At 37.9% G+C, this 27,205-nt stretch overlaps 2 protein-coding genes and 1 long non-coding RNA gene across 4 annotated transcripts; 1 reads left to right on the top strand and 2 right to left on the bottom strand.

Annotated features, from left to right (window-relative positions):
• The first annotated feature begins 14,325 nt into the window (after positions 1 to 14,325).
• On the top strand, positions 14,326 to 17,837 carry LOC139128792 (P2X purinoceptor 7-like). Its single transcript, XM_070694505.1, has 3 exons — positions 14,326 to 14,337; positions 16,351 to 16,425; positions 17,574 to 17,837. The coding sequence occupies exons 1-3, from the start codon at positions 14,326 to 14,328 to the stop codon at positions 17,835 to 17,837; spliced, it is 351 nt and encodes a 116-aa protein (XP_070550606.1).
• Positions 16,233 to 24,328, bottom strand: LOC139128799 (uncharacterized). The gene is made up of 10 exons (XM_070694508.1): positions 24,223 to 24,328; positions 23,571 to 23,621; positions 23,304 to 23,414; positions 22,701 to 23,004; positions 21,626 to 21,862; positions 21,302 to 21,378; positions 20,632 to 20,736; positions 19,329 to 19,545; positions 18,836 to 19,000; positions 16,233 to 18,124 (listed from the first exon to the last, which is right to left on the bottom strand). The coding sequence occupies exons 1-5, from the start codon at positions 24,264 to 24,266 to the stop codon at positions 21,806 to 21,808; spliced, it is 567 nt and encodes a 188-aa protein (XP_070550609.1). The 5' UTR covers positions 24,267 to 24,328; the 3' UTR covers positions 16,233 to 18,124; positions 18,836 to 19,000; positions 19,329 to 19,545; positions 20,632 to 20,736; positions 21,302 to 21,378; positions 21,626 to 21,805.
• Positions 24,329 to 24,930: 602 nt separating this feature from the next.
• LOC139128794 (uncharacterized) lies at positions 24,931 to 27,205 on the bottom strand. 2 transcript variants are annotated; one of them, XR_011551414.1, is made up of 4 exons: positions 26,569 to 27,205; positions 25,907 to 26,005; positions 25,171 to 25,302; positions 24,931 to 24,972 (listed from the first exon to the last, which is right to left on the bottom strand). It is a non-coding gene; the product is annotated as an uncharacterized lncRNA (long non-coding RNA). The 2 variants fall into 2 exon arrangements; XR_011551413.1 differs by having other exon boundaries at positions 25,907 to 27,205.

Here is a 27,205-nt window from a genome sequence, read left to right as displayed (position 1 = left end):
GCTAATACGTCCCGCACACGCAGTCCACAAGTTGTAGGTAGGTTATGCGCACGTTGACACAGGTTAAGACACGTTACTTGTAAGTAACTCAAAAGTCGAAATGCGTCGACATAATTGTCTAGCGCACCTAAAACGTATTTTAAACCTATGAGTATGTTATGAATACGCTATGTATACACCCTAATTTACAAAATGCATCATAGTTCAACGTAAGACAGCGTTTTAGAGAAACTTTGATACGCCGGCATACGCTGGCTAAATCGTCAAAACACAGCTTTACTATCATTACGACGTTGGCAGTTCCTTTTGAACTATGACCTCTTTCGTGCTTGTCTTTATATCGAATGGAACTCATTATTATAGCAAATCGTACTCAACAAAATACAGAAATCGACCCTTGAGAATGTTTCGCTTGCATATTCAGTCTATGGTCACAGCAGTCCTTTGAAATACGTTTATTGCTTTAGAGGTAGTTAATTCTATAAACGGCCGCATAGATGTGTCATAAAAATTATGAAACCAGTGAACGTTACAGGAAATATTTCTATAGTAAGCCATTGAGATATAAAACATTTAGACGAAAACATTGATGAAAGAGATACCTAGTGAATGTGACAAGAAATGTGTCTATTATAATAAGAAATATCGATTGGTCAAAAAGACGAAAAAGTTGATGAAAAATAGATAAGTATGAGTATCACAAATCTAACAAGGCATTGATTTAATGCTGGAAGGTATTTAGTTATCAAAGCCATGGTTTATATTTATTTTGTGTTTCACACTTATGCAAGAAATATTGACCACAATATGAGTTTAAGGACCATGTCATGACTTGCCAGGCGCTAAAATATAATAAGTAAAACAATTTTACCGAGTAGTCAACGACTCTAAATGCCATGTCTATCATCAGAATGGATGTACTTGCGTGAAAGTGCAACTCTGAAGAGATTCGAAGTAAATGACATCCTAGTGAAGATTGGAGTGGCATGAGATAAGTGAACTTGGTTGAAGCACCACACCGGGTTGTATGGTCAAAACGTAACACACAACTCCAAAACTATAGCTTCTTCAGGTGCACTAAATAATTCAAAATATAGAGAATGCACTGAATAATAAATGCTTCAAATACACATGTAAGTAAGAAAGAAAACCAGTGCAACAGGGCATTTGGAATCTGGCGTGCGTATAGGCAGTTGAGCGGCTGTTTATCCTGTCCGAAATTTATTTGAATGTTAAGTGGATGTGCAAGCCAACGAGTGAAAGTGTATTTAATTTCTGGGTTCACAGAGATTCAATCTGTTTCCGGAAGAGATCATCTAATTTATTGATTTGTATTATTGCAGAAATTTTAATATCACTGATGTCGTGGTGGTCATTATTGAAATGAGGGGCTACAGTGGTGTCTTTTTGTGGAGTGCACGTGTTGTTGAAAGATGATTATTGAAAAGTAGTTTAAGGGATGTCTTATCCTTCCCGACATGTTGTTTTGAGCAAATGTACACACACTGCATGTCCTCTTTAAGCCACATTAAAAGAAACAAGGTTTGGGCTGGTCGGACGTAGTGATGGCAGAGTATACCTGATGATATTATAGGTATTGATCACATGCAAAAGCCAAGTTTGTCGTCTCCGAACAAAAAATACGGGATTTATTCTCTGGTCGTTCTACGTCACGACCACCCGCGTCTATGTCATCAATTTTGGTGCTTCGGACCTTTTTTGTCGATCTTTGGTGTGCTCGTAAATATGTAAACAAACAGCATGGCGGCCGATGTTTCTTCCACGATCAAAAGTCATGTAATGAAATCGATATTTTCACAGACTACGACATTGGTAATCCGAACAATGTAAACACAAGAGTGTACCGCCTGTATATTCCAAAGGAATTACATGAATAATTTGCGGAAACAACGAACTCGAAGCTGGTCGCGTATACCATGGGTTCGGTACGCATTGCAAACAGGGTCAGGCGCGACGTTTACAGTGTTCGCGCCGTCGAGATTCAGTCGATATTTGTTCCTGAAAAATAGCGTATCTTCGTCTGTGATAAATTTCTAGGACTATGCTATCTTCGAAATAGAGTATAACTTTGCGGAAGGTAACCTACGTGTAGACCGAGAGCTATCATTTGCTCCACACACGAACGAACGTGAGCGCTAACGGACACGACGGACGACTGGAAATGATTGACAACTTGTGCACGGCGTACTGATATTATTCTTAAAGTAGTTCAAAAGTTTAAACGCGGGGGAATCGTCATGGAAAACTTATTTTATTTTGCAAAAAATAACGAATTCTTGGCTTGTGCATGTGATAAGTATATTATTCCCTAATATGTTTCTTCGTTTAGCTCGGAAAATACTCGTGACGTAATGACCGTGTCACCACTCGTCTTCGACTCGTGGTGACACGGTCATTACGTCAGTCGTATTTTCCTTCGCTGAACGAAGAAAAATATCAGGGAATAATATCTAATATTTGTATCGCTTGTATACATGCTTGCGATTTGTGTAGAATCTTGAAGCGTAAGGACATGACATTTTTGAGTCAAAATGACGGGGATAATGGGCGGTGATTTAGGGATAGGTATCAGGCTTGTTTTTTGTTGTATTGCAAAACTGGTTATTCTAGGGACGGTCTTTGCTTACTTAACACACCAAACAAAGTTTATGGAAAGGTCCGCAAGAACGATTTTGATCATTTAGCGGAACGCAAGCTTTCTTTGCTTCCGTTCACTCTTACTGCAGTTTTAAACGGCTGCATGGTAGCAACAAAGTCATCGTTTAACCGTTTTCATTAATATTACGTAAAGCTGTACACCAAAATAATGTTGCGTTCGAAACAAAGCGCCCCTCACCTACCATTTAAGGTGCACTGGAATGGTCACTAAATCAATTTTCTTAGACTCCGTCTTTGCCCAAATAAAAGATGTGCATGCGTATGAGCCTCCTTAGGAAGCTTTACATGTACAATATGGCGTACAATCTGGTCTAGACACTCTCTTCAGACAGGAGGTGTTTTCAAAGGGGTTGACTATTGCGAATTTTCCTGTAGCTGAGAATATATTTTCTTCAGATTTTACACCTTCCGCAGAAGCCCTTAGTAATGGTCTTCGCAACTGCAGCTCCGAAGTTTATTCATATGAATGACTATGTAGCCCAAGAATACACCACAAAACTGCCCACACGGCACATAAGGACATTTTGTGTGTATTCAATGATCACAGGTCATCTGCAGCATGCCCTACTGAAGTCCTTTGAGTGATTTTATGTGAGGTCAGGACTTGTTAAGCCTTGACACACGGCTAATCGGTCTTAAGTAGGGACATTTGCCATGAATGGCTGTTTGAGCACTCTTTATGAAATTTCTGTGAATCTTACTTTGTATAAGACAGTGTTTGTGGTCAGTAGAATGAAAAATATGTTCCTCGTTGAAACTGAATTACCAACAATCACATATATAGTAAATCATAGCGGATGGTTCTAGTAGCGTAGTATTGTTACTCGCTATGCCCTATTGCCCTTTTGGTCTTATCGAAACTAAAGCATTGTAATCTGTTGCTAGACACGTGATGATTGCTGTCTTTGAAGAGATTCGACATGACTGCCGTTATCGCAATGAAAATTGGCACGGCACCCGAAAAACAAATCAAATAAAAGGACTCTTTCGAATAGGAAGATCGATCAAACGTTGGCCATCAGAATATCTCGTTGCGTGAAAGATTTCAATAAGCGAGTCTATGTTTTACATATAAAAATAATTATGCTTACTGGAGATCCCCAGAAGTCAAGAACAGAGGAAGCCTGAAGTCTCTTGCATGTTATTATGGGATATTGTTAACACTTTGTGTTACAGAACCTTGATTTTAGGTTGTTGCAAAAAATAAACAAACGAACAAAAGACCTCATAAAATCTTTCACGCCCAGAATTTACTGATATGTGTTGATATATTGATCATATACTGCTCTTTTCATTCGTAGGGGCGCAGAGAATTTGGGCAGAAAGGGTTTCATTTTACAGGGCTTTAGGCTAGTTATTTAGAAAGTACGCTTTGTCACCGTTCAAGGGGGAATCCGATGTGACTGGTGACCAGGTATTGTTTAAAGACGTTGAGTGCCATGATTTTTTTGTTCCTATCTCCTTCCCCTTCCCCTTCTATCCCTTTCTGATTGTTTTCTCCATCTCCATCTCCCCTCCTTCATTCTATCTCTCCATTATCAGAAGAATCAAGACTTTACCAGGACCAGCTTCAATAATACAAAGAATAGTCAAATGATCTCGATAACCAAAACCGGCAATTACAAGAGAGTACATGACGAGAGTCTGTTTTAGTTCTGTAACCTACGTATTGTTACACAATCACCGTTGCTCTGAGGTCAGAGTCCACTTTAGGCTGATTGCCATGGCTACATTAGTGGATCAAGTAGGAGGGTATTCCCAATGTGTCTCACACACAGTCTCGTTCAGGATGCGGCAACCAAAGTATAAAACTCGGTTAAGAAGAAACAGTCAGACAGTAAAACACACTCCTGCCAAAAGGGTGAGTTTTCTCTCAGCCCATTCTCAATGCTCGAGCGAGTTGTCAGATAGCTCCATCCAACCATCTGATGGGTCGTGATTCAATATTACTGTTTAGTAACCATTCTTCCAAATGTTACAAATCTGCATGAAGACTGTGATATCAAACAAGGAAAACACAAGACAAAACTAATCTAAACTACAGGATGTTTCGTGCTTCAACAAAAGTATACTAAATCGTCCAAAAGAGGAAAACGTTTTATAAATTCAATTTACAAATTAATTAAGATTCCATTTTGATGTGTACCTGATTCAAACACCACAAATGACTCTGGCTTCCCACGACCGTAGGTCTATTTCTTCAATAGCTTCAGTACTTTATTGCACTATGCTTTTAGAGGTGATAAAGCCTGTCCCATACTGTGTTCTTTAAAAATAAGCATCACCGCTGATATCTTCAAACGACATTTTCATTTCGTTCGAGAGCTAAAGCGTCACTGTGATTGAGCGTGTTTAATCAGATAGTGCTACATATATTAAGTAGGCAGATAGATTGTTCGATAGTATTGGAAAATAAATTGACTTCACACCACTTGCTGTCACTACTCACTGTGAACATTCTTCAAGCGCATTTGGAAATCACAGGGTCCTATTTTTATATAAAGTACAGTCTGACCGATTAAGTAATTTGGAATTCTTTGAAAACCTAACCTAACCTAACCTAACCTAACCTAACCTTTAACGTTAAACAATTGCACAAATTACTATTATCTGTATGCATCGTTGCGTCAATTAGTAGCAAGGAAATAAGAATGATTTTGCAATGTGTATAAAGTAACTGTCAATGAGATTACGTTTTATGTGGAATCTTGAGTAAGCATTCCATCCTTATATATTCCCTCTGACGATACAAGTTAATTTTCGATAAAAGCTGTGCAAGTGACAGCTGTTTAATGGAAAAGGAGTGGAAGAGGAGACCCAGTTAAAATAGTCCCATGATCGAATGGGAAATATCGATTTCATAATTGCAACCGTCGCGAAGGCCGTCTTCCTGCCAAATTAGTAGCAATATACTTTTCATACGGACAGCTCATGCCGAGAAAGTCTGGTTAAAATGTTTCATGTCATCAGAAAATGACCCCTTTTCCATCGATCATTAACTATTAGGGATAAAAATGCATATTTTGTTATTATTTTCTTTACAATAACCCTCTCAACACGACGACAAAATTCAGCAACAGCCCTACTGTTAATACGATCGAGGGCTTATCCTAATAACAAATCATTTACTATCTTATATCTTTAATTCAAACCATTTATCCTAAAGTAACTTGTTGGGTCATAGTTATTTCCTCGCGCCTCTCTGATGATTTTATTGTTAATGATCGATGAATTGGGAGTCAGTATTCCCATCAGGAACGTGGAATTTGTTGTCCAAACGTTGAATGTCATTTTATTTACAATATTTCTCTATTTAAGCTTAATACCCGGGATTGCGAAGGTCGGTGAAAGGTGATTGAAACTGCCCGGAAAATCTTACGCACGATCGCAGAGACAAAGATCACTCTGTTCTTTTTTTGAAAATCTCAAATATTTTACGATGCTAAAGAATGCTGTATCTAGATGTGTGTTGGTCACGAATGCGTCAAATATTATTCAGATATTTAGTCTAGAATATCGAAAGTATAATAGTTTTTTTTTTGCATTAAACGATCAAGCCACAGGCAATTTTGATAAACCTGTTCAAGTGAATAGTGATACTAGTATATTTTGCTCTGTCGCTACATTAAGTTGGTTTGCATACTTGCGGTTACACGTTGGGCGCCCTCATCGTCCAGATTAAGAAATCGCAAAATCAGTCAGCCGCCTACTTCAAGGTCAAGATTTAACAACCTCACGACACGGCTTGCAGTTTTTGGTGTCTTCTTTGCAACGAATGGTAAGAAACAGGGTGACCGGTACTGGGGTCAAGAGTCGATGTAATCTTTACCAAATGTGACGCCTTTGGGGGTATCATTGTTACTAATGACCCACTAACCTGATTGGTTGTAAACTACAAACGTGAGTCATTCTGAGCTCTATAAATGGTTACATATTCAATGTAGTTTGTCACGACTGTAAACTACAGCTTCATTTTATTAGAAAATAAATTACGTCGAGATGCATTGTGTTTATATTGAAAACACAGCAGCGAGGCTATTTGTGTGTCATGGCTTATGCTTTGTTGAAGACTGAATTTCAGTCCACACTAGAATAAATACGTCAGCAATAACTACAGCGCGCCAAATGTTTCAAAAATATTTATCGTCATAGAGTAAAAATAAACTGTCAAATTTTCTTTCTAAAAATTTAAGTCTTAAACGTGTATGAATAATAAAGAAAAAAGTTCTTTCGTCCATATCATTGCATTTTATTAATGTACCTTTTCATAAAAATAGCATTCATTTGAAAATACGTGTCATTAAATATTTGAATGTGCCTGTACAGATAAAGATTACATGCAACCGTCCTTCTTGATTGAAATAAAAATTCGATGGAATTACGGAAGAAAATAAACGAGAAAAGTATTATTGCAAAAAAAGGCAGAATGTTATGTGATGCTTAATTGTAAAATATTCTTTAAACCGTAATGAGAAGATAAACTTTTCAAAAATTTGGAAATACCACACTCCCATACTTATAAAGGTGCAATGAATGCTGATTATAAGGGAAAAAAGAAAAAAAATCAAGCACACACACACACACACAATATTGAAATGATTAAAAACAAAACCACAAATAGTACTTGCACTACTACCAAAAACAAAACGAACCACCATCAGGTCTGACTAAAAAAAGAAAGAGAATCACAATTGAAAAGTCGACCGAGATCGCGCCGGCGTTGAGGCTGTAAAGAAACCAAAACGAGGTCAGCTTGGGAAAAAAACCAAAGCGAGGTTACAAAAAAAAAGGGTTACCAAAAAAAAAAAAAAAAAAAAAAAAAAAAAAACAAACCCTCAGTAGAAAAAAAAGAGGCCCGTTCCAGAAAAGAAAACAGAGTGGGACACCCCGCAGAAAAAGCCCAGCATGAAAATGAATAATTGTCAACGTCATGATTGTTACAGTTTAATGCCAGAGGGTTTTTGATCATCACACTCTGATGTTGGACATGATATTTGGGGTATTTCAGCGATAACTCTCAGCTTCTAGTCTTCAATATCATCTCATGGACGTCCAAGCTATCGACACGTCCCATTCTATATTAAACAGTTACCAGTTTTGCTTAAAAATGGACAAAACACTCTTGGTGGTTCGTCGGCTGCCAGCGGTCCCCTCGCTCCAATGTACACTCGAGGTGGTAAGCCAGCGGCCGGCGGTCCCGTCGCTAGTACAGTAGGCCTACACGCCGGCAACCAGCGATCCCCTCGCTGTAAAGTGTAGGGCCGCTGTTCTGCCATGTATACTCGTTGCCATCTACACTCCGTTTGACCTTTGATACATACACTGGCATGTCACTCCATTGTTATGCAAATAACTGCCAGTGTGAGTGTTGATGGCAGTGTAAGGTGCCATCTATGCTCTCTTGCCATCTATACTCCACTTTATTAACAGAAAAAATATCATTTTCCCAATGTTAAAGAAATTGCAAAGGGATATAAAATGTTTGATTTCATTGCAGAATCCACTGCACTGTGCACACCTAAGCTCACAAGTTTCCAGATCGGATCTGTATGAACTTCATAGGGTGTACAGTGCATGGCTAGTGGCCCGGGTCTCGTAGCTATACTGGCGATTGGTTAATCGTGATATTTTTGTGTGAACTCACATTCTGAAGTTTGGTAGTTTTTTTGTGTTGTCAGTCATGTTTCATTGTTTTTTTTGTTTTTTGTTTTGTCTCCGTAATGTACTAATGCTTTAATATATTTCAGATCCATTTCTAACATTTTTTCCTTGCAAAACGCCCGTAGTTTGTAGTCTTGATTATTGAAAGCAATTGCCAACTGTACTCCAAGCATCCATTTACCATAGTCGCTGACTGGCAGAATTTGTCAATGATTCCGTTAACTTTAACAGCAGTAATCGTCTTTATTCACTGTCCCTCTGGTGTATAAAATATGTCAGTGCAGCTTTTACAATGAAGCTCCGTATCAGAAATTTAGTTCAGAACCTATCATATATAGGTAGTAATTGATTATAGATGACAACAAAGTATAGACAGCAAAAGAGTGTAGATAGCAGTGGAGTATAAATGGCATGTACACATGCCATCTATACTCCTGCCATCTATTCTCTGTACAACCATTTCTACCGGCCATACACTATACTTGCCCTCGATTTGTCGAGTTATTGTCAAACTTATTTCCAAAATTCATTAAATCCTAGTGAAATATAATGAACAAAGAAATAATGTACCGGCCCCAAGAAGTCTCTTCTCAGTTTTTTGTATTTATTATAAAAAAACACCCTTATTGAAGTTTCATTGTTCTGAATAAAAACAGTATATGATGTAAATGGATTGGCCTTAGATCAAATGAATTAAGTTTAGAATCCATTGTGTACCTTTCAAAAACCTCTCTTTCGTCATAGTAATGAATAGAAATAGCAATGGAGTATAGATAGCAATTAAGTATATTTGTTGACAGCAATGGAAGTGCACTTGCCATCTATACTCCTGCCATCTATACTCCATCCATTGCCATCTTTACTCCCTGCAACCATTTCTTCTGGCCATAGACTATACTAGCCCTCGCTTTGTTGAGTCGTTGTCATGGTTCTGCTTGGGCAAGTCAGCCCGTTGATCGTAAATTCAACTTGTAAAAGATGTTTCCTCCCGATTTCCCTGAGCCATGTCAAGGGCAGAGTATAGATTGAATGCGATATTTTATTTGCATAACAATCGCGTGATATGCCAGTGTATGTGTCAAAGGTCAAATGGAGTGTAGATGGCAATGAGTATAGATGGCAGAACACCGCCTCTCCCAAATCATAGACCGTCTGTGCCCAAACCCCAACAAAACGATGGCTTGCCGCTAGCCCACGGTTACGTGTGGTTCTATACACAGCGGCCGCCGTGTGGGTATGCATAGTAAAATTGCATTCTACGCAGCACTCTGTGGCCCAGTTCTGCATGGCAGTGCTGTGTGTTACCGGCGTGACACGGCCTCCCGTATAACGCCGGTAACACGTACACAGCCCTGCCGTGCAAAGCTAGCAGCGGCCGCTATGTATTGAGCACACACGTATCCCGTGGGTTTAGCCTCTAAACGGAGTGTGGCAAAGGCAAAAATAATCGGGCTGAAACACTCCGTCTAAATTCGAGGCAACGTTTTCACTATATATAGTAGTAGTAGTACCTGTAGAACGCGAACGCGCCCGACTTGACAAACACTGATCAAGCAGCCGCTATTTCTCTATACACTGTAGCTCAACACAACCAGCAAAGGGAGTGGTAGGGCTACGGATCCGCAGCAAGGCCGGGCTGTGAGTTACCTGATACGGCCAGGCCGTATAACGCCGGTAACTCACAGCCCTGCCCTGCCACCCAGAGCTATGTATAGGCTACTGCACAAATATCGTAGCTCCATATATTGGACTGTGTGGATATAAAGATTTCTGCAATGGGGATCGACATGTCGTGTATAGCCCTGCGAGTATAGTGAGAGTGTCTGGCGTTGCGAAGGCCGGACACTCTCGCCATACTCGTAGTCGTAAGGCTTGTACAGTTGCGTCGCTCGTCTTGTCGAACACGGAAAACGATGGACGTTCTCTCAACATGCGGCAGATTTCTTCAAAACTATTCATTTTATCATGATTTGGGTGATCTTTGAGGATAGACGAGGAATTACCAAACAACGAGGTGGTTTTATCGTGGTATTTGAACCCGATGTATCGAACCATACGTATAAAACTGTGTAGAAATCATGTAGGCCAAACGGCGATGACAGTGCGGCTCGGTGGAAGGCCTGCAGTGGGCTACCTGCCATACCGCGCCTAAGGCATCGATTTGTTCGCAGTGTTGCTATGAAGGGTCATGGGTTGTACGTCTCGCTCGTGATCTGACCTGTGGACTGCCTGAAATTAACTTGACTCGCTGGAACTATTCACTGCTAACTTGGACGTTCTTTAGAAAATATTGCCCACTTCATTTCATCAAGTATGGTTTCAAGTAGAGCAGGGCCCAGCCAAACAGAGCTAGGTTTCAAGATGTCACGTTATCACTGAAATGCTCAATTAATATTTCGTCAAACATTGGAGTATGTGGTGATCGGATTCCCCGCTGTTGGGGATTCATCGATCGAAGGAAACTGAACGTGAACCATGAGTTTTTTGAATAAAATAATTGTAATTTCGGGCTTGTTGTTTTTTTTCTGTGGCGAGTGCTCGTTTTTTTCTTTTTTTTCTTTTTTTTTTTTTTTTTTTTTGCTGTGGCGAGTCCTCATTTATTTTTTCTTTCCACAGGCCCACGCGTTTTTTGTATCTCTGTTCATGGCATTTTTTATTTTTTCGTTTTTATTTTATTTAATTTTATTTTTTGTAGATGAGATCCACTTTTGTCTAGAGCCATCACTGCCGAATTTTTTCACCGATTTTCTCTCTTTACTGTCAAAGCGGCTGGTGATTCATATTATATTTTTGATTATCTATAATACGTTTATTATGAGACGTAGTGCTTTTTAATTTTCTTAAGTACATAAATAATTTTATGTATGCATGGCTTTTTTTGTCTGATTCTTTTACAATTATTTTCTGTATGTGGTTCACGTTTTTATTTTTTGTACTATTTTTTCCGAGTGGTAGTAGTGATTTTTAGTGATTTTCTTGTGAATTTTGTGGACGTATCACTGTATAACATATTTTTCTTTTTTTCTTTTTGTAAAATCAGCACTCATTGCACCTTTTTCGCGAACTATTATACGTGTATGTATGTCGATAAGTATGGATGTATGACTTTTTCAAATCGTTGAAAATTGTTTATTTCCTAATTACGCTTAAAGATTTTTTTCTCAAGTTAAAATGAAGTATTAAATGACATTTCTGTCTTTTGTTTTTTAATTATACTTTTCTTACTTTTTCCTTCCTAATGAGACCGAATTTTATTTCAATTGAGAAAGACAGTTTATTTTTGCACTGAATCGATAAATATTTTTGTAACATTTGGCGCGCCGTAAATAACATTCAGCATACTTTATGTTTCGACAATCATCGTTAAGAAGTATAAAAATGAAAAAAAAAATGAGAATATAAAAATATTCAATCATGTAAAATGGAATTCGGCTTTGAGTGAAAGTTCTTGTTATGCTGTGTTGTTTTTTTGTTGAATTTGAATGTTACAGTTAATTACTCTTAACATGGCAAGTTGTACAGAAAAGAAGAGCACATTAAAATTTACATTTGTTGAAATCAGATCAGATGCATTCAGCATGTAATAAGATTACGTTACAATTTTTGGTATACCACCCGCAGTTGTTTCCTGTTGTAACCTAACAAAACATGGGTAGCTGTTCAGTTGTGGTGCTAAGGAAAAGGGTATTTTCTGTTAATGGAAGTTTATCGAATACGCCATGTACTAGTTGTGAAGAAAGTATATATTTGCCGAGTTGCCATGACCTAGTTTAGGGTATACATGCGTTATACATTTTATGAGGCGGACATATGTATCTGTAATGTAAATTAAAAGAGCATAATCTGTCACGACCCTTTATCTTATCAGTACATACGTTGTTTTTGTTTATCTTTAAATATGATTAAGTAAAGTTTCGAATCATAAAAACTATACACAATTAGAACAGTTAATGAAGTACGGCTACGAAAAATAACACTAGACTTCGCTGTCGAAATGGACGAGAATAACATCAGTTTGCCCTAGTGGTACAAAGGTAAACCACAAAAAAATACACACACACACACTTACAGTCACACAAACACACACACATTTCCTATCACTGACACCGGTAAAGTATACTCTAATTGCTGAGTCACTATTGGAGCGATGATGGAAATTGAACCTTTTATTTTTGTTTGCAAATGAAAAAGCTACGTTGCATGTCGGTAACACACCACACCGAAAATGACTAGCTTCAACGGAGGCATGCAAACTGCCTGTAAAGTGATCTTTATCAAAATGGTTTAGCATAGAATGAGAGTATCGACACTTATTAAACCTGCCTTCCTGCTGGTCTGTCTGTCTGTCTGTCTGTCTGTCTGTCTGTCTGTCTGTCTGTCTGTCTGTCTGTCTGTCTCTCTCTCTCTCTCTCTCTCTCTCTCTCTCTCTCTCTCTCTCTCTCTCTCTCTCTCTCTCTCTCTCTCTGGTGTTCAACATGTATGATTTATATTTATTAGTCCTACCGTACATCATCATACTGTTTGCATTGGTTATATATTGAAGTGTTTTTAAGTCGTATTGACCAAATTGGCATTGATTGAACCACATGAACCTGTTAGCAGTGTGACTAGCATATATTTGAAATGAACCAATATTCCAATCAGTCAATAATGATACACGCATGTTTATTACAATTTAATCACAAGGTCAGTCTATTTCATGAGTTGCTAGTGAAGTGCTTTATTAGCAAGCGAAAAATGCTATAATAATATTTGTCATTACATCAACTAGCTACGTGTATGTCAAATATTGGCGTCAACTTTGCGTGAAATATTTTTCACATATTTAGTCACATGTATGAGAATTATTTGACATGAATTTCAAAGTCAACATCGATAGACTGTTTTTCCCGAAACTAATGTACATTAATAACTAACACATGAGAGCTTGCTCTAGTGGAATAATCTTACCATTTCTTGATTACATTCATCTTACTTACAATGCCTTGTATATTTTATGTGTTAATAATTAACTCTAAGGATTTTATCTGATAAAATCCACTCTTTAAAAAAATCTTTCCTGTCGACAGCATAATGAGTAATCGAAAAATAATGTCAGCCAACACCTCATGGCATGCAATCTTAGCTTAACAAACGTGTTACCCCTTCCGTAGAGGATAAAAAATCGGCCCTGTTGAATTATCGTCTTAAGGGGTGCTGCACCCAACATAGCATATTTTGCTTAACAATCACGTTTTTTCAAATATTAATTCAATTTTAATGATTATGTTAACCCAAGATTAACATGTTGGTGGGGTTTATCTTTTAGCTTGTCAAGCAGTCATTAAGTTTCGTGATAATGAAGTGTTAATTTATTCAAATGAATGCAAATCACCCGATTTCCTGGCTTCTCTTTCCTCCCAATTTTAAAATTTCCAAAGAATGTAACTCCACTCTGGCAGAGTCATTTTTATTTGAAATTTTCAAATTGTGTTCTTTAAATGCTCTTTGAAAAAAAAAATTATTTTGTTTGACAGTAAAATCCTTACATTTTAAATAAGAGGCATTTGAATTTTACTAATCATGATTTTAATCACTTTTTTGAATGTCAGTTTTTCAACCCTTGCCATTTTTTGAATGAAGATAGATAATGCAAATAGAATAGTCGTTTTTCTACATATACTATTCTTACTTAAAGGGACATTATTTGTATCTTTTGACATTTTTTCGATTTAAAAAACCCAAAACTATTTACTCGAATGTGACCGGGAACTTCAATAAAGTCAATGTATCATTATAAGAGTGTTTGAATTTACCCAAATGAGGCATACGCCGCCGTTTAATCTTCGTTCGGTCATCGCCGCGATTTGCACAAGTCGCCATGTTTGAACAGCGCGCTTAAGAACTACACAGACTGTAATTACGTCAGTCGACAGGAGTGCGCATGCGTAAGCCTGAATTCGCAAGCCCGTAATCTCCTTGACCTCGAGCCATTTACAAAGCACAATGGATTACGAGGTAAGTACAAATACAAGTTGTTCTTTTCAATAATAAATAGTCCATGAAAATCGTAACCGCATTGACTTGCATCGATCAGAGAATAAAGAAACTTATCTAAAAGTAAGACAACAACAACAACGATGACATCCCGGTACCGGCAAAATGACTTTTCCGTTCTGCAGACTGGCAGTCTATGCTTATGTCTCGTTTGTGTATTTCTCCAAACACCGTAGAAGCGAGGTGATTTCTGACATATATTTTTTTCTTGAACAATTACAGCAGAAAGTGGAATCGCTAGTATAAAAACTACCAGCAAAACTTTTTTCGAGCATCATAATGATCGTAATTTTGATCGATAGAAGTTACGCACTTTCGCAATGTATCATTACCGGTACACACGCGAAGTCGAAACAATAGCTAATGAACGCCAGAAGTGTAAACATTATTACACAGGAAGTCGATGTGATTGAATGGCGATACCCGCATGCTTGCAATCACAACGCTACAACCGATCGCCAACGATAAAGCTAACGTTCTTTTTCATGCAATACAGTTCATAATACAGTGTTGAGGACGGCCTCAATCTGAATTTGGCCAAGTTTACTAGCTGTTAGCCCTGCATACGATGCTGTGTGTTCCGCTACAGCTGTGGTGAGCGGGGCGATTAGCTGTAGCGGAACACACAGCGTCGTACCCAGGGCTAGCTAGCTGTGATAGCGTTGTTCTTGAATTATTTCCAAAAATCCAGCGTACGAAAAAATGTAACGTTTGATCGACGTCTTTGTTATAAATTTTATTGCTCTATAAACTCATGGAGGGTAGATAAACTGTTCATGAGCGAACCGTGAAAACAACATTTGTTTGAAGCTAAGCTTGATCATGGTACGTCCATGGTTTGAAGATGATGAACAAAGAAAAGGTTTGAGTGGTTTCAGAAAATGTTTGCGAAAGTTGTATCATGGTACATTTTAGCTCCATGGTCGTAACTAGATCAACCGATTTGACAAAATTTCTTGAACTAGCGATGTAAAAAGCCATCAGACCCCAATTATTCTTATATTCAGCCTACCGAATGACAGAATTATGGATTCATCATGGTAAAATTCCTTACATGTTAAAAACAAGAGTTTATGTTTTGCAGCCTGTCCTTCAACGGCATGACGAGCCTGTTTAAAAATCTGTCAGACTCTGGCAAAAAATCTGCTATTTCTATACCTGAAGGTCACGTTCAGGGCAGGATTGGCATTATTTACATCAATTATACAGTGATCTCCCCAGGATTTTCTGATAGAGTAGCGGCTAATTTGCATAACAATAAATGTAATTGTTATGGTAATGAGTTCCTATTGTTTACCAAAAATTATAGAGTGGCGGCCACCACTCTATAATAAATAGCTCTGGGGAGAACACTGATTATAACAAGCCTTGTCAATGTCCCATCCTCCTTTTGGAATTGAATGTTTTCATAGTCTTTTGCCAGTGCGAAGGGCTAAATCAGGTAAATTACTTCAATTTATAGTGCAAGGCTAATTTCTCTAGCAAAAACCAAAAACAATTGAAATGTCAATTTACCCTATAATGACATGGCCACTGAAAATTTGTCAGTCTTTGTTTTCCTTTGATTTTTTTGAAAAATTTTAGCATTCAGTAGCAGACGGTAAATCTAATATGTCATTATTTCAGGCAAGTTCAACTGATGAGTCAAGTTCAAGTTCAAGAGACAGAGGTCAACGAGGACATAGAAGTCGGGGTCGTGGCAGAGGTAGAGGAAGAGGCAGGGGCACTAGCATAAGGGGGAGAGGAGCTACAAGGTCAAGAGGAAGACGTGGGCGAGGCACTAGTAGGGGGGGCTCTATCAGTTTCGATAGGTGATGCTGTAGCCCGCTTACATCAAAGAAGCCAAAGACTAGAGGTAAAGTATAAACATGTTTATATATTTTTCATATTGATATAAAATATAATTCAATAATCCATAAACATAAAGCTCATTCATTCTCATTGTAAACTACTCAAAATTTTGTTTCTGTATAGGCAGCTGTTGAAAGCATGGACGCTCCAGAGTTACGAACTTTGGTGAAAAGGATGGTGGATCGTGATCCTGGGCTGGTGCATGACCTAGTTTTTCCGGTTGTACCAGAACAGCAGGGATACCATCCCCCCCCCCCCAACGACCCCACCTCCTGACTGGTGTGTATGCACAAGATGTCGGCAGATGCCAACAGAAGTTGAGCGGGTTTGTTGTGAAATGCATCCACAAAACTGTAAATCAAGAACACCAGTACGTATTTAACAAATCTTCAGCTGAAATTCTGTTGTAACTCACTAATTTGACTGGTTGACTAAAAAGTAATAGGGAACTGGTTGTCAAGGACTAATATAAATTGATATTTTCAGATTTAGTAATCTTGAGAACCTGTGTAAATGTTGACAACAGTACAGTACTAGTCTTACACCTTTGACTGAAATACAGACATAATCTTACCACATATGCTGTTCAGATAAACTGTAACAATTTGAAAGTGAATCTGACATAAACATTTCTGAAGAGATACAGCCTTACAGAGTTCACTCTGAATTATAAAAACAACTCAGCAATCGATACACCTCTTCTGTGATATATGACATGTAAGTTACAGCTTCATAACATGAAACTGTATGGATATCAATTTTTGACCATAAAAACATAATTCATATCAAAACTAGTGTACTTTGTACACTGAATTGTTGCTATTTTGAGTTGATTTGGCAAACTGACAACTGCAACTACCTGATGATTTGAGGGTCTGTATAAAAAGGACTGAATGAACTCCAGGTAACTGTTTTATTTAGATTGTCATTGTCAAAAATTGGAAAGAAAAAAACAAAGCAAAACACTGCTAGGTGAAAAACATCTTTTAAAATTCCAAAATTTATGCGCACAATGATTGTACTTAACTGCATAGCTCCTAGCATGCTGCTAGTTGAATGTTTCAGTTAGGGTAATTGGTCAATCTCTGCTCTACTGATATGATTGTCAGAGGGGCGACCTAAGCTACATGAGATATCACTCACTGTCGCACACAGGAGAATTGACTGGAACAAAAGAACACATGAACTGGTGCTATCCACCAAAATATAGGGAGGGGTGTGTGTTGATACTATGTATGTGGGTGGGTAATCCAGCTGAAGGGAAAAAATTGCCAATTGTTATATACTGATGGTGTCTGTTCTTGTTTTCTTGACACGGACATGTTATTTTTTCATTTCTTTATTAGGAATTTGATGTGCTGATATTAAACGAAGCAGTACTAGCCATGATGAGGATATACAGAAGAGAGATATTTGCCACAGACGACAGTGATGACAACAATGATGCCAACAGACATGCTGCTTACAGACAATATGTCATGTGGCAACATGGCCGTCTTGGAACAGGGAACCGTATGGTGATTCCCAGTTGTTGTGTCTGGGCAATTCGGGACAGATATCCTGACCCCTACAGCCGATATACTGGGTTTGTTCCGTCTAGACTAGAATAGTGTTCATTTTGGTTTTCAGTGTCAGTCAACTTTGAATTTAATTTCTTCGGGATATTTTCTCTTGAACTAGAGTGGCAGTGGATGGTGGTGCAGTTGGTGCAAGATGAAGTGAAATTCTTCTTGGGTCATCCGCCTCAAGCTCTTTTCTTTTCTGCATTCCGTGTGTATCCTGTATTCGCTTGTCCAAAATTAGTTTCTTCAATGGTGCAATGTATGGGTAGGTTTTAGGCGCTTTAACGGGAGCTGCAGACCATCTGCTGCTCTTTTTGTTGTATTTCCTGTGGTATCTGTGACGTATAAATGAAGATATTAATTCCACTGTTATTCTGAAAACCAACCTTACTGCTTAGCAATATCATACTGAATTCCTCTTTCTTTTTTCTATCCCTTGCCATCAGTACCAGGGTTCATATACAACAATGCAAAGATTAGATAATAAGCTGTTCAAAATTTTTCATGCACCAAATGCCATTTTTATTCTTGCTATGAAAGGACTACTTATTGCCTTGTTTCTCATTATTATGTTGGCTTTTAGAGTAGAAACAACTTTGACATAATTTCAACAAAATGCCAACTTTACAAACTTACACCACACTGACGCTTGAGGGTCTATTGACTGCACAACTATCACAATAATTATACTTTCATAACATCAGTATGTAAGGAATACCTCCCTTGTATTTAAATATGCTATTTCTTTGTACATTTTTCCTTGCAACCATATAAAATGACCTGAGATAACTACATGTGTATGCATAAATGCTTATCAGTACCAAATGATGACCAATGAATCCATCTGGTTTGTGTTTGATGTCTTTTGCATAATGTAATGAACAGTGGGAGACAAATTTAAAATTGGAAAGACATAACCCTAGAGATTGCCAAAAGGGCCTTTAATTTGAAGAACACAGCAGCACCACAAAACATCTGTATTTATAAATACGTTCTAGTCTGCATTTACGTTTGATGATGTTACAATAAAGTTTTTTCAGACTTACATATCTTGACCCTCCTTATTTTGGCTCATTCCCCTGTCATGGTGTGCATTATGGTCTAATGCTGCTAAGATGTTCCTGGCTCTATATGCTGGTGGTGTATATGCATTCCTTTTAGAGGCATACATCAAAATATGCTGCTGGAATGACTCCAAATCAGCTGTTGATCTGCACAAGAAAAACACAGTAAAATGTTAACTTTACATACCAAATTACCTCAATCCTCCCATTCTACACACACCAGCAAAAATACATGTAAGGCTGCATCTCCGACTGACTTATTTGTGTCCCTAACGTTCAGAACCTTGTCAGAAAGTCTACACACCATACTTACCAACCTGCATCACCTAAGGTCTTTACTATTTTGGGTTATCACATTTAAAAACATCGCCATAGCAGTTCATCGATTCACTTATTGAAGATACAAATAAACAAAACAAGCACAGGTAAGATTACCAAAGTACTGTGGACAATCTAGATATTGAATGATGCTTACCTGTAATTTAAGAGGTAGTGAATCTTCTTCAGGAAAGCCTTGTCAAAGACAATATTCCGAAGAGCCAGGTGCGCAGTGCTGTTCTTCTGGAGGTACTCTCTATCATCACTTAGTTCTGCAAGGGGTCCATGGTCACACTGCATTCTGTTACTTCTACCATACACAACCCCCAAGTGTGTTCATTTATTGTATGGTGAATAACACCACACCAGATCTCCTGTAAAACAACAACAAAGTGGTAGTATGTTAAAAATGTCTCCATCAGAAGACTTATCAGAGTACTGGATAGGAAATAGAAGCATTTCTCTGACAAATGCTGAGATACGAGCTCCTACACGCAGTCATGGTGAACAAAATGGGCTTTGATCGCAGATGTTCAGATTGGTTGTACACAATGGTATGTGCAGTACAGCAATAAAACATCACTTAAATGATCAACATTGTATATATACATGTATTTTAATAGGCCAGCAACAAGCACAATGCCCCACAAAAATTACACTCAAGACCATGATCAGCAAGCCAGAGCAGGACATGGGAGATGCTGTTGTATCCATAGGGAAGATGGTCGCCGTGTTGACCTACACTGATATAAGAAAATCCAGTCCAACAATGTACCAGCCCAGCGACAGACTTGACCCACGACCCACTCTTGATACCACCACTTGCTAACTTCTTCTTGTAATACATGGCAAGAAATAGTCAAATAGAGAAAACAAGCGGGTTTCGCAGTGTTTGACTGGAAAATCGCATGGCTAAGCAAAGGGAGATGTCGAGAGACCGAACATGACACCATTATTGATCCTACAGCGGTCATAACATTGATCGAACAGCCTAGTGTACGCTACTGGTCTGCTAGGCAAACTTCCTTGCTGTACCTCATGATAGCTCAGCAGGTTTGAATCCTTGTTCAAATGAGATAACTCCTCAAAAAGACATATGAAAGGTCCTTCCCTTGACTTGATACCTGTACTCAGAATTTCTGTTTGCACTAAACCGGTGGGGATTTTTGTAGTGGAGTACGACTCTCCAAAAGCGAGTGTGGCGTGCCATATATCCAGTTATCTTGACACGGACGTTCACACAGACTACGGAACAGATTGAGTGGGCATTGCTCTGGAAGCTATAGATTAGCTTGCATTATTGTGTGCTAGCTACTGTTCTTTTTAAAACAAATTGAAATATGTAGACTTTATTCAGGTCTAACCACACACTAATATCTGAAACAGGCCGTGTAATACACTCAAAATAGGAGCAAAGAAACATCAACAATGAAACAATATCAATAATCATTTTAACCTACCAGAAATTCGTCAATGCCAGATGCTTTTTGGCAGCTATACCAAAAATGATTTACAATGTGTGAAGTCCATTTCAGCAGCCCTTTGCATTCTTTATTTTGCCCAGCCTAATGATTTAAAAAACATGAAGAAATGTAATAAACAACACTGATTTGTCATGTTTGTTCATACATGTTATATGCAGCTTATCATGTATGTCAGCTGTACATATCCGAATGGTTTAGGTGAGACAAATTAATGATGTAATAAATGTGAGTGGCTCAGGATGTTGAAGACACCGAATGATGTGCAATGTTATTGTATGTCTTTACAGCAGGCTGAAAGAAAAGTAGACTTGTTTTTACACAGATTGTGCACTAAAATTGTCATGTGTGATATCATCTTAGTGTAATGCCCAGAGATTGATGATTACAAATCTACACATTACAAATTAAAACAATAAAACAGAGAGCATGGACGTAGAAAAATTTGTTGCAAGCAGCACATGTAAAATCATAGGTTGTTACAAGTTGTGTCAAAACCTGCTGTCGCCAGAAAATGTTACAAATGTTTAATGAACACTGTAAAATTTTTGACAGCCAGCACATTTTTGCTCAGACCTGATTGCTTTTGCTGTCTGCCAACATCTACATCACTGGAAAGGCATTGGTTTCATATGAAAAACTTACAAACCTTCACAATCTTTTTGCATAAATTCTTGGCCGCATGCCACATATCATGTGAGTGCTTGATGCCAGGATATGACTTCTCTGTAAGATAGGGAATGTATGATTTTATAAATTTCTGTAATACCAAGCAAGGAAGTTCTATTTAAACTGATACTTGAACAATAAAAATTCACTAATATCATGATAGTTTCATACATAAATCATGTGTAATCAGTATTTTTTCAGAAACAATATCTCCATGACCATAGCTGTAATTACTACTTGCACAATGATTACTTCACAAAAACATGTCTACATGTCAAAGCTGAAACATTAATGGTGTCCTTACTCATCAGTGATGTAACCTGCATATGGGCGTCGGTGACCACTTCTTTTATTTGTAGACCCTTTTCTTGTAGTGCATCAAGACTTAACTGAAAGCATGCCTTTTCTAGATTCGTTGATTTCTTGTCTGTGGCCCTCTTGTCCATTGTTATTATAGACAGGATCTTCTTGCTGGTGTCTTCCATCATTGTGTATGAACAGTATTGGGCACAGAACCCTGGTGAATCCATTCGTCCATCCCCTTTCGACAAAGAGCAGAAAAGATATTGGTCAAACATATAAAAGTGTACCCAAGCACTGCTTCTGACCAGAATAAATTGTGTTCCTAAAGATATATTACTCATCAACTGTGAACAAGGGCTTGCACTTTATTAAAATGGTGGAAAAAATTACAATGGCAAAATTAAAGGAACAAAACTTGATCTGAATTAAACAACAGTTACCTAGTATCACAAGTTCTTGGCCGTCAAATGAGTTTAATACCTCTAGTTGATGCTGTCTCCAATATTCATCTATAGCAGGCAGAAGGTATGTACTTTGGATCTTGTAATATGTTGACGGACTACAAATTTTAATGATAAAATATCAGCTAAAAACTTAATTTTGCCATAATTATTTCCTGAGAGTAGAATGGCAGCAGCTGTCAACAAATCACCACTATGGAGCCTCCTTTTGAGGATTGGTTGGGAACACCATTCATATTCAAGATGGCCAGCTGGACATGTCATTAACAGCACATATCATCCACAATCAGTACTGATGTAAAGGAAGTCGGTAAAAATACCAATTTACTTTCTGCATGCATCACTGTAGTGTACCAGCTGAAAGTGTCACATTTCCTTCTATGCTATTAATACATATTAAGGCTAGTCAAAAATAACAACACCCCTATTACGGTATGGCATACCAAGACATTGAAAGGAAGACGCTACCTGGTGCTGTTGTGTCTATCAAAGCCCACAGTTATCTTAGTGTAAGGTGAACATATATGGACAATTATATGTGGAACTCAATACAAGCCATCAACAGTATTTCTATGTGCAAGTATAAAAAGGCATACATTGATAGTACAGACTTACCCACTTTAAATACAAAGCTGAGCCAACAAACGATGAAGTAGGTGAAATCTCACCATTACACGATTTGACGGCACAGATACGGCGAATACTTTGTTTGCCTAAGATAATGAGTTGTTCCAGGAACACAAGACATGTTCTGTCATCAAGAAGGCGTGCTCCATCTTCCTCGGTGAGAACTCTTCGTAGACCTGGCAGTTGTATATCATCTATGTCATCTTCGATTTCTTCATCGTCATCGTATGTACCACCATCTTCTACAACTTCATCATCACTCAAGGCAGGAAAAAATTCTACACCATCAATCCTGAGAAATAGTATAAGAAAAACAACTGAAACACTGCTGGTGACTTTATGACAGCTTGGACAGTAGTCATAGCAAATGTTTACGATAACCCATAATATAGGGATAAAGGACAAACAGTTGTCTAATTTATCCTTTCAGGAAGGTGACATAGAAGACAAAACTCTAACAGGGAAAAAAGGTGTTTTCTAGTAATTTACAAATGCACTACAAACAAGTGATTTGTCAGGGGCACACACTTCATAATTGGGAACTGGTATTGTTCTTTAGTATTAACAATATAAATGAAAGTATTTACTTACAAAATAGACATATCAAAACTTGGCTCATAGTCCTCATCATCATCATCATCATCATCATCATCATCACTATCACTTGAATTCACTTCAGGCTCAGATATGTCAATGCTCAATCTATATGTAATGGAAAAAGTGCAAAATGAAGAAGGGATCTCAGGCCTTTCTATTCATGAAAATAGTAAGTATTTAATATAAAACAAACAGGCACATTCATTTCAAAGATGATAAATAGGCTAGGATGACAGAGAAAATTTGGAAAAATAATCTTACTCAAATGGGTCCAAGAATGACTCTGAAAAACTTCTAGGACATCTCACACGACTGTGATAAAAATAATCAAAAAAAAAAAAACATATTATACTTTGCCATACCGGTTACATGTACTGAACCATATCTTTGAAAATGCATGTTTGAGGTAGTATAGGAGTAAGTTACGCAATGTACAAAATAGCATAAACAAAATATCACACTAGAAAATTACAGGCTGATTACAGGGCATTCCTTTAACAGACAAAGATCAGAACAGAAGGCCTTGTTAAGATATAGGTATCAGGCCTGTAAATACTGTTTACATAGAGTGTTCTAAAAAGAGTCAGTCCAACAGTTTTGCAATTGGTACACCACTGTAACCATAGGAATAAAATGTCAGTCCAAGGGCTAAGGTGTATGCCATGTTCAGTCACCAGATCTGTTATGAGGTCTGACAAGTAGTAACCATGTTTCAATTAGACATAAATCCTGTGTATTATTATTTTAAGACACATGAAGCATTCACAATCCCCCATTAACTGAGACATGGCAGATGGGTGCTTTCAAAGTACATACAAGAAGCTTGAGTATACTGCAGCCAGCTACATGAAAACATTAAATTTGTTTCTATTAGTCACAGTTACTGTTACAATGATGAGAAAGCACACATTACCGTTCACTTTGAACAAGCTTGGATGTGTCTTCTTTAGATTGCATACATGGTTTCAGCAAATGTTGAGATGTGCCACTCTGAACATTAGACTGAACATTTCCAGAGAAAGAAAGGTTCTGTTGAAATCAAAACAAACCAAGTTGTTAGGCAAGGCAAGTAATATACAATGTAACAGAAAATTCTTACAATGCTATCAAATCTGTTCGATCAGCCAATTTACGAAGGGTGCTTTTTATTTATGAATGACAAAACTACAGCGACCATTCAACATCCTAGAGTAAATTATGCTAGTTCCTGGCTTTTATCATGTAACCATGATTTGTCATTTGGAACCATTGCATGGTGCAAATTAGAACTGTCACAAAATAGTAATTTGTGCAAGAATTCAGATATTGTGCCAAAATAGTGACCTGAAGAACTTTTCAAATTCCATACATTGCATGAGATTACGGAGGCCAATCACAGTCTTAATTTGTTGATTGTTTACAATCAAGGGCCCAGGTCATCTTACTGAAAATATGAACCAAGTCTTCAGCTAATCATATTTATGGATTCAGGCACAGCATATTATAATCTTAAATGATATACACTAAATTCTTCAACCTGTAAATACTGGCTTTTGACTGCAGAAAGGCTTACCTTCCACTTTGAATAGGTTTGGGTGAGTTCTGCACGGACTCTACAGGTGGATCTTGCACAGTTGATTTCTCTTGACCACTGAGCTCCTCAATTCCAGATATTGACGCACCCCTGTAAGAAGGAAAACATGAGCGTAAAAAAACAATAATTCTGAAAACGCTATAGAACATTTAAAGCCATTGACATATTGTAATCAACTACTGAAAAACTACAATGCATGAGAGTACTGTAGAAAGAGACGACAAACATTTGTAAACATATCAGTCAAAGCCGAGTACATGAATGCCATAGTAATTCCTGTGCATCTACCTGTCTGACTCAACTGAAGATATTTCTGACACAAATGGAGTTTCCTTGGTTTTCCGTGCATCAGAAGACCTGCCTTGCCATGGGGTTGATGTGACAGGAAAAGCTTGAGTGGCAGGGCTTGGCTTATCAGACCTTCAACACATGCAATGAAACAAATACATATAAGTGTTAGCAAAAAATTCAAATCTGATTTTAAATTATTTTCAAACCACAGTCCCTCGTGGATAGAGGGACTGTGTTCAAACTAAGCGTAGTCTTTGAGTGTCTATAGTGCACAGAAAAATCTGTGGTGCATTTGTTTATTTATGCATAATCTGTACAATATACAAACAAACATACCAGGGTCAGCTTGAATGTGCTTTTTGGTATCAAGTTCTATGCATGCAGGCACTTACATTATCTAGAAATACTTCAAAAGTATATCTAAACTGAAAAAAGAATGCCTTTTTTATCTTGAAACTGCAATTTCTTGTCCTCTGTTGTGTTGGCTGTCATGTACAGTCTTAGATTTTACTGTTTCAAAATTTGCATGTTAATAGTACCATGGAGCTAAAAAGAGCAGTTCCTGCACTGAAAATTTGTGATCAACGCATTTGTTTATTTATGCATAGTGTAATCTGCATAATCTACAATCAAAAATGCCAGCTTTTTGAATGTTTCTAGCTCCATGCATACTTGCATGAATATTATCTACAAATACTTCAAAAATATTCAAAAATAAAAAAAAAAGAATTACCCTTTTCCTCTTGACACTGCAATTTCTTGTCCTTCGTTGTCTTGGCTCTCATGTAAAGTCTTAGACTTTTCTGTTTCAACATCTGGATGTTTATAGTACCTGCACAGAAAATGTTTGATCAATGCATTTGCATTTCTTTATAAGGAATGGAGGATTGACAAAAGCATTCCAAATTCAATACACACACACTCACACACATAAAAACTAGCCACTAGTAAAATCAAACACACAACATAAATGCACAGAAAATCATGGAATACATTGTCGAGTTATAGCCTCTGAAGTTCCGCTCGTATCATTATCTATGTAGTCACTCCGTTTCTAGCTCCATGCAGTACGTCACTCCGTTTCTAGCTCCATGCAGTACGTGATGTAAAGACACTAATGCGGAGACCATCTGAGGCCGAAAATGAACGCCCATGATGGTCTGTAAATTTTGAAGATGCCCGCGACATAGGGTCGGAGACATCGTATTTATGTAGCATCATCAAAATTCACGGAGTCTCGCTACCATGTCAAAATGTACCGAGCGACAAACCGCGCTACTGGGCAGCTGAGCTAACCATGGATGTCCGCTGGCATACGTACACAAGATATATATATATTATATACATCGTAGAATACACATATTCATTATGTTTGTTCGGGTTGCGATGACCTACCTGAATATGTGGAGTACTTAGTACCTCTGCCTTTTTGTTAGGGTTCACATGTTCTGATATCAGAAATGTTGCAACTTGACGGTGCGTTTCCAACGACAATGAACGTTTAATTTCGTTCCAACGCTGAAATTCTGAAAAGATATTTATCCGACTTGCAGAACGTTGAGCTTTTGAACGCTTTCGAGCCGAATCACTGAGAAACGGGCGACCAGAACGCTTTCGTTGACGAGTGCTATCCGCAGGACTCTCGGCAGTCGCCATTGCATTGCAGTACATGCATTATCCGTGTGCATGACGTCAGACGATGACGTCTCAGTTTTTTGTACATTCACGGCGCATGCGCACTATGGCCTGGTCGCGGGTCAACCCTTGCTAACTCTGAGGTTAAAAGTAGCCCACCATTAACCTCTGACCCAAGCTTTGTCTATACAGTATACGCAAACGGTATGGAAGTTGTCAATGGGCGACCGTTTACAGACATCAGTCGATGAGTAGAACAACATCATGAACCACTCGTTTGCAACAATATAAGGTCAAAATATGCAGCTAATGTCCCTTTAAGTTAAATATTACATTTCAGAAAATAGTGTCAAGTTTTTGACTTAAGTAATTTTTATCAATAATAAAACAATTGTTT

The sequence above is a fragment of the Ptychodera flava genome, unplaced genomic scaffold, assembly GCF_041260155.1.
Source record: "Ptychodera flava strain L36383 unplaced genomic scaffold, AS_Pfla_20210202 Scaffold_70__1_contigs__length_633064_pilon, whole genome shotgun sequence".
Taxonomy (NCBI): domain Eukaryota; kingdom Metazoa; phylum Hemichordata; class Enteropneusta; family Ptychoderidae; genus Ptychodera; species Ptychodera flava.
Note: the sequence above shows the minus strand (reverse complement) of the source record. Positions and strands in the feature narration are given on the sequence as shown.

Excerpts from the sequence above, each read along its gene's own strand:
- LOC139128792 (XM_070694505.1), top strand. Across the intron at positions 16,426-17,573 it reads TGGATCGTGATCCTGGGCTG|GAATTTGATGTGCTGATATT; the intron begins GTGCATGACCTA and ends TTTCTTTATTAG.
- LOC139128799 (XM_070694508.1), bottom strand. The coding sequence starts at position 24,266 with ATGCAATCTAAAGAAGACACATCCAAGCTTGTTCAAAGTGAACG. Across the intron at positions 23,622-24,222 it reads AAGCTTGTTCAAAGTGAACG|TCGTGTGAGATGTCCTAGAA; the intron begins GTAATGTGTGCT and ends TTTTTATCACAG. Across the intron at positions 23,415-23,570 it reads TCATTCTTGGACCCATTTGA|ATTGAGCATTGACATATCTG; the intron begins GTAAGATTATTT and ends CATTACATATAG.